Source organism: Nannospalax galili, unplaced genomic scaffold, assembly GCF_000622305.1.
Source record: "Nannospalax galili isolate Female #2095 unplaced genomic scaffold, S.galili_v1.0 scaffold911, whole genome shotgun sequence".
Lineage (NCBI taxonomy): Eukaryota > Metazoa > Chordata > Mammalia > Rodentia > Spalacidae > Nannospalax > Nannospalax galili.
In genome coordinates, this window is record NW_008329642.1 from 41,335 (window position 1) to 49,371 (window position 8,037).

The 8,037-nt window shown below is 40.0% G+C and overlaps 1 protein-coding gene across 4 annotated transcripts in view; it reads left to right on the forward strand.

Moving 5' to 3' along the window:
* Bicdl1 (BICD family like cargo adaptor 1) overlaps window positions 1-8,037 on the forward strand; it is a 116,113-nt gene that overhangs the window by 5,477 nt on the left and 102,599 nt on the right. For all 4 annotated transcript variants that reach the window (XR_607523.2, XR_003850761.1, XM_008840403.2 and 1 more), the window contains exon 2: window positions 5,119-5,334. Coding sequence is in view for 2 of the 4 variants with exons in the window: in XM_008840403.2 (XP_008838625.1) it covers window positions 5,119-5,334 (216 nt within the window). In the remaining 2 variants the exon portion in view is untranslated. The remainder of the gene's footprint in view (window positions 1-5,118; window positions 5,335-8,037) is intronic.

The window sequence follows — 8,037 nt, forward strand, 5'->3', positions numbered from 1 at the left end:
AAAGAGGAGGGTCAACACGGAGGAATCATTTCCTCCCGGCATCTGAGAGAAGCCAACAATGGTTGAGCAGGACCTTTGACTTATCTTCACATAGATGGAACTGGTAAAAGAAAGGAGCCAGGGGCTCCTCCCAAACCCATGGGACCCCTGAGGAACAGATCCTCTAACGACCTCAAGAGTGAAAACAGATCAGTTTATCTGGTCCAATTGTATGTCCTTAAACACCCAAAAGGGAAGTATAACCAAAGATTAAAGGGGCCAACATAATATCATAAGAACATACATATATATAACTAAAAGTTACTCGACAAACAGCAAAGCCAGACAGGCGATACCTTCAGTCGAGTTGTTGGCCAGGATATATAAAGGCTCTTCCAGACAGTAACCCAACATACTACAGGAAAAATGAACAGCAGACCCCAATTCTATCCAAAGGAATCCTGACAATGTATTGCCGTAGATGAGGAACAGCTGATCCTCCTGGAACAGGGACCTCTGGCTGACTAGATTTACCAGAAGGGCAGACAGGGGGGAATGGATGAGGGTGCTGACAACACAGTGGACAGTGACAGGGATGGCAGAGTATGGAGCCTCTAGTGGGAGAGGAAGGCTGTCTATCTGACGAGTTTGTATTCATGCTCAGATTTAGGGTTTTTCAATGCCCTTTTAGACTCCTCTTAGGCATCTTTTTCTTATTTTGATGACCTTGTTAATTTTTTAAATATATTTTTTATTGAATTTTTATGGATTTCATACATCTTAATCATATTAAGCCCCTCTTCCCTGTCTGCACCCCCTCTTCCCTGTGTGTCCCCCCACCACATTCTGCCCACAGGACTTCATGCATTTTGTCATATATGTTAAGGCCTGTGGAGACAAGTATGTGTATCCAGATGTCCCTCCGTGAGTTCATCCCCTGGAGACTATTCAGCCTGTCTAGCATCTCTCCCTTAAAGAAGATCAACTCTCCCTCTCCCAGCAGTGATCATCACCAAAGTTGTGGCCTCCTTCCCATTTCTACAGTTCTATGCTGGTTTTTGTCTTGATTGAATTTGTTAATTTTGTTAATAATTTTTTTTTTTTGTCTTTTTTTTGAGACAGGGTCTCCCTGTAGCCCCAGCTGTCCTGGAACTCACTGTGTAGACCAGGCCAGCCTTGAACTCACAGAGATCTGTTTGCCTCTGCCTCTGCCTCTGCTTCCTGAGTGCTGGGATTAAAGGTGTGCACCACCCTGCCCAGCAACAATTTTGATAATAATTTTAAGATACTATATAACCCTGGGGGAAAAAAGGACCATAGGGGCTGGAGAGATGGCTCAGCGGTTAAGAACACTGACTGTTCTTGCAGAAGACCCGGATTTGAATCCCAGTAACCACATGGCAGCTAACAACTATCTGTAACTTCAGTTCCAAGGGATCCAACAGCCTCTTCTGTCCTCGGCAGGCATTGCATTACACAGGTGCACTTACCTACATGCAGGCAATACACACATACTCATAAAATAATATATATATATATATATATTTTTTGTCTTTTTGAGACAGGGTCTACCTGTAGTCCCAGCTGACCTGAACTCACTATGTAGACCAGGCTGGCCTTCAACTCACAAAGATCCACCTGCCTCTGCGTCCCAAGTGCTGGGACCAAAGGTGTGTGCTATCACGCCCAGCCAAAAGACCATAGGCGGATACAAACGTCTGTACTAAACTTATATTCTGTTTAGACTTTACTGGTTAATTTAGCACTTAAATGAAAATATAATTCTAGAAGAAATTTCTTAAACTAGCCTAAAGGCTAAATTCTATACAAAAGGACAAATTTTGTCTCTTCATTAATAGGTCTAAATCTTAATTTTTGCTAGAGGGTTAGGAAACTTGAAGTAGGGAGTTTGTCTCCCATTAAAGAAATAAAAGGACAAGCTGAGCATGGTGGCAGATACCTTTAATACCAGCACTCAGGAGGTAAAGGCAGGCAGTTCTCTGAGATCGAGGCCAGCCTGGTCAACAAAGCAAGTTCCAGACCAGCGGGGGCTACAGGAAAACCTATCTCAAAAAAAAAAAAAAAAAAAAAAAAAAAAAAAAAAAAAAACAGATTAGACCAATCAACACCACCTGTCCTCAACCCCTCCCTCTAAGTGGATTGGATTTTCTGTTGCTTGGATGGGCTGTTTGCTAACAGCTGTTTGCTGAATATTTTTAAGTCTCTGTTCTTTTAGATCACAAGCCTAATTTATCTGGCCTCTCAGTAACATTGTGATTACTGAGTCTTGCTTGTTGCCTTCTGTTCAGTCTTTTTCATTTGGGGAAAATTCAGTAAAACCATGTATTACAATTTTAGGATTGCAATTAGCATTTATTTCTGAATTCTATATTTGTGAAATTTCTATAGTGACTAAAACATCCTCAGTTTAGAAAGTTTAACAATATCAGGGAAACACAGACCAAAAAATTTATGTGCTGGTTAGAAGTTTCTCTCGTCATTCCTTTTCCCGCATGCTCCAAACTGAAATTAATTTACAAATATAAAGCTGAGTGACTTCAGCCTGTATACAAGTATGGCAGTAACCAAATGAATGATCCTCTTAATGTGGTCACTTTGAAACTTCTGTGAAAACTACCTTTGTGTATATGATCAGGATTTTAATTTTGAGTTGCTGTTTTTATCTTTTGAAATATTCTCTTGTTCTCAAACACAGTAAATTTTCATCTTTTAGGAGTAAATTTGACTTTTCAAAAACATTCACAGGTCACTCAGCAAAGCAATGAGAATAAGATGACAAGATGAAATGGGATAATTTCATATTTTAGACACAGCTCAAATGTGAAGTAATGGGACTGGCTTTCTTACATGACAGTAAGCTGACACTTGAGGTCTTCTAAAAGCAGCATCCCAAAAAACATGTTGAAAGGTAGAACTAAGAGTGTGGTTTCCCAGGAAGAGATGACCAAATACCCTGAAGGAGGAGACTCATATGCTCATTTTAGGGTGTTGAAATGATCTCTGGTCTTGACATACACTCTTCAGTGTATCAGCATTGCCTGAAAAACCAAACATACATACATATATACATAAGTCTACACACACACATACAGAGAGAGAGAGAGAGAGAGAGACAGAGACCTCATTCCAATCCTAACTGAATCACACAGCCTTTGGAAATGTGTTCCAAGTCAGTATTTGTTTGCCTTTTTGGGACAGGGTCTCCCTGTAGCTGATCTGGAACTTGGTATGTAGATAAATAAGGCTGACCTCTATCTCAGAGAAATCCACCTGCCTCTACCTCCTGAGTGCTGGGATTAGAGATATGTGCCACCATGCTTGGATCCAAGTCAGCATTTTTTGAGACAGGATCTCATACTGTAGCCCAGGCTGACCTCAGACTCATGGAGGCCTTCTTCATCAGCCTCCCCAGTGCCAACAGTCTTGAGCCACTATGCCCAGTCCATGTCAGTGTATTTTGAACAATTACACTAGAACTTTTCTGAGTACACCAAAGGTTCAGGATTGTTACTCTTAAGTAGTCTGAAGTATAGGCTTGGCTATTGGACAATCTGGGCTTTTTAAGGAGGAGAACATACTTGCCTCTGAATCCATATTTATCATACAAGTGAACAGATCTGCTTACTTCCTTCAAGCCAGTGGCTTGAAGTTGCTTCAACCATCTTTATTTATCCTGCATACCATTTGTCACACACAATTTATGACTTTTATTATTGTCCTCCACTAACACGGACACCCCATAAAAGCAAAAAGACCATGCCTGTTTTGCTTATCACTGGAAAGTTTCTGTCCCTTAGTAACTACTCAAGAATGAATAAATGAGCCAGAAATAAACATTCAGGACTTATTAATAATGCATGATTTAAAGTAGGCCTGAGGCCTGAAGCTGAACTTGCCTTAATGATTTTGAGATGTAGCTGGTATATATATGTATGTGTGTGTGTGTGTGTGTGTGTGTTTGTGTGTGTATATGCACACACACACACAGACATATACACATACCCCAGCAAATATTTATTAAGCTGTGATTTAGAGCACTAAATATATTCAAGTGACTTAAATGCAAATCACAGGTCTTCTGTTTACTAGTACAGACTTTGAACTCATCACTTAACTGTTTCTGTTGCCTCATTTGTAAAAAAAAAAGATTGCTGTGCCCCTGTACTGGCAGTGCCTTTAATCCCAGCCATCAGAGGCAGAGGTTGGCAAATCTCTGCAAGATGGAGGCCACCCTGGTCCACATAGTGACTTCAAAGTGGGCTGGGACTAGGGAGATGCTGTCAAAAAAAAGATTGGAGGGGGCAGGAGAGGTAGCTCAGTGGTTGAGAGCACTGACTGCTCTTGCAGAGGACCTGGGTTCAATTCTCAACATGCACATGGCAGCTAACTACCTTCCACAACTCCAGATCCAAGGGATCCAAAACCCTCTTCTGGCCTGGTCAGGCATTACATGACACTGGTGCACTTACGTACATTCAGGCAAAACACTCCTACACATAAAATACGAGTAAGTAAATAGATTGCTAATTGAAAGGATCCCCAGGGTTCTTTCCATATCTGAGAATTCTGTGATTATAAGAGTCTGGTGTTAATGTTGAGTGTAGTTGAACATGCCTTTAATCCCAGCATTTGGGAGACAGGAACAGACAAATCTATGTGTTTGAGGCCAGCCTGGTCTAAATGGCAAGTTCCAGGCCAGCCAGGGGCTACATAGTGAGACTTGTTTCAAAAAAAAATTCTGATGTTGAGCATAAGAGATGGCTCAAAAAAAATCCTTTTAAAACAGTAATGTGCATTTTGGTTGTTGGGCTCAATTTTTTGTCATTTATCTATTTGAATCAGTAGATGACTTATTAAATTTCAAATGGAGTCCCAAGTCTAGACCCTCCAGGGAGAATAAACATAACATGAAGTGTTTCCAGTAGGAAACCTTTGTAAAACCAACTCCTTCCCTGGAAAAAGGGAGTATTTTTGTAGCTGTGAGTTGGGCAACTTGCCCTGTGTCGAGGGGCATCTTCTTGTATTCACTGGGGAAAGAGTGAGAAAAGAAAAATGAGAAAGTCCACAAAAGGCTGTGGACTTTTTTAAGTTTTTAAATCCTCTTCACTTTCCCCCCAGCACTTAGAACAAGAGAAACATGAACTGAGAAGACGATTCGAGAACCGAGAAGGGGAGTGGGAAGGGCGCGTGTCAGAGCTGGAGAGTGATGTGAAACAGCTGCAGGATGAGCTGGAGAGGCAGCAGGTTCATCTTCGGGAAGCAGATCGAGAGAAAACTCGGGCTGTCCAGGAACTGTCAGAACAGAACCAGAGATTATTGGATCAACTCAGCAGGGTAAGTCACAAGTTAGGAATTTAATTGTAAAATATTAAAAGTTGAAGCAGAGTTTCTGAATACTGTCCATGATACACATGTTTTTTCCCACATCAAGTAAAAAATGTTATGCATTTATAGGGTATTGTTATAGAAATATAATTAAGGTCAAGACTAAAATCATTTGCAGAGAAGGCAATTGAGAGCTGAACGGATAGAAAGCTAATTTAAATACAGAACACACCTTTTTAATATATCTGGGAATGTTATTAATGGCTTGGTCTATAAATTCACAGATTTTTGAAAATTAAGGCCTAGATTTACTATTGTACCTCAATCTTTCCTATTAAAAACAAAAATAGTAGTTTTTTTTTGGTTTCCAAAGAAATAAGTTTGTTTCTTGGTCTAGTCACCGCTGTTATGATGAGAACCCTGCATCATCTGTATAATCTGGTGGTTTGGTCTTGGAGAAAGGCTTAATCAGGGCAGCTCTGGTAAATTCCTGAATCTTCCACTGATGTGATGGTGTTTTGCTCATTTATGTCATATAGCTTTCCAGTGTGTCACAAAGCTGGTGAATATCTTTGTCCCTCATGAAGAAGTATGAACTAATTGCTGTTAGTGGGGAAAGGAGAAAGAGAAAGGAAGGGTACCTGCTAACTTGGAAAACAGCAACTTGCAGAGAAATTCTAGCATATGTTGAAAGGTGAGGTTTCCAGTGGTAGGTAGAGCTAAACATCTTGCCTGCAGGGTTTTTTTTTTTTTTTTTGGTTTTTGGGTTTTTTTTTCCCCCCGGACCCACAGCTTTCTTTTTTTTTTTTTTTTTTTTTTTTTTTCTTTTAAGAATGGAAGCTTTGGGGAGGTATATGCTAAACATTAATGGCATCTGTGGGACGGCATCTAAAAATTCTATTGAATTGGTATGGTGCTTGCTTTGCAAGCAGGAGGACCTGAGTTCTGTCTCCCAGATCCATATATAAAAGCAGCTGTCCTGGAACTCACTGTGTAGACCAGGCTGGCCTTGAACTCACAGAGATCCACCTGCCTCTGCCTCCCGAGTGCTGGGATTAAAGGTATGCGCTACCACACCCGGCTTTGCCTGCAGGTTTTACATTATAGAGATTCCATCACCATTTGATTGGCTGGGAAACAAGAGTGAAGCAGTCCAGAACTCACTTCACAGGACCAGCTGTATAACAATAGTTCTGAATCAGTTTTAAAACCTTTTTTAGTAGCTGGGGAGGGACTCTATCCTTGTAAAAAAAAAAATTTAGGTTTTTGAATTTTCATTATTCATGAACGATTAACCAGAGAAGTCTAGCCAGATTGATTTGTTTGTTCAAAAATATTTAATGTAATTCTGAACAAGTGTTTCAGATGGAAACTTATGAAATGAAAGCAGCAGATCAGAACAATCAAAGGGGAAATTAAATTTTCTTCAGTCAAGTTCATGTTGCAAAAGCAGACTCAACTCTGCTGCTGTGTGATCTGGTGAAAGGGAGGTGACCAGAATGGATGAAGTTAGAAGACAAAAGCTAACATGGTGAGATACAGCTTGGAATTAACTCTGCTCCTTACTGTGTGAACTCGTTCATGCCTCAGTTTCCTTAAGTTTAAAATGGGGATCAGAATTTGTGCCACATGTAAGTACTGTTGAAATGAAAATGGAGTAGTGTAGGCTGTGATTATAGCTCAGTGGATAGAGTGCTTGTGTAGCATGCTTGAGGTCCTGTGTTTACTCCAGCATGAAAGGGGGTGGAGCTGTTTATGTTGATCAGCACACAGAGGTGCAGATTTATGTTGGTGTTGAAGGTTGTTTTAGTAAAGCAGTGTCTTTATAGTTTTCCTGTTGTCTGATTTCATTGCAGAAAATCCCATTAAGCTGCTCCCAGAAGAATGTAGGAAGATAACATTTCCATTAGATCTAGGTTCTTATTATTCTCTCTGGCCTTGAATATGAGCCCTGGTGGTTTTGTGGCTTCCTCTCCCTCCTTTCTCTTTTTTTTAAGCAGGACAAGTCCCTGGAGTTTCCATCATTAGCAAGTTTAGATCACATGCATTTTATTATTGTTTTATTAGCTGGGTATTCAGGAACCAGAAGAGCTAAGTACTGAAGCAAATTAAGATTCTCCTAGGGGGCTGAAGAGATGGCTCAGTGGTTAAGAGCACTGATTGCTCTTTCAGAGGACCGGGGTTTGATTCACAGCACCCACGTGGCAGCTACAAACCATCCTTAACTCCAGTTCCAGGGGAATCCGAAGCCCTCTTCTAACCTCCGCGGCATTGTGCAACATGGGTACACTCACATACATGTAGGCAACACACTCATACACATAAATAAAATAAAATAAAATAAAATAAAATATTAAATACAATAAAATTAAATATTAAATACAATAAAATAAAATACAATAAATAAAATAAAATATTCTCCTAGGACAAGATAGCAACCAGCAGAGGTGGTAGAAGGCCATGTTTTTCTTGCAGTATGTGTAATGTGTTTCTATAACCATGTAACTATGGAATCTGAAAGGGAATAGAAGTTCTGTGATACTTTGTGTCTAAAGTATTTTTTTTAATTATTTAATAACCACATGATTAGAAGCATTTCATTACAGCATTAACATATTCAATAACAATTTCCAGAGCAAAGATGTATCTCTTTCACAAGTGGGTGCAAGTATAAGCCCTGTAAGACATAAAATTGGATGAGTTTTTAACCTT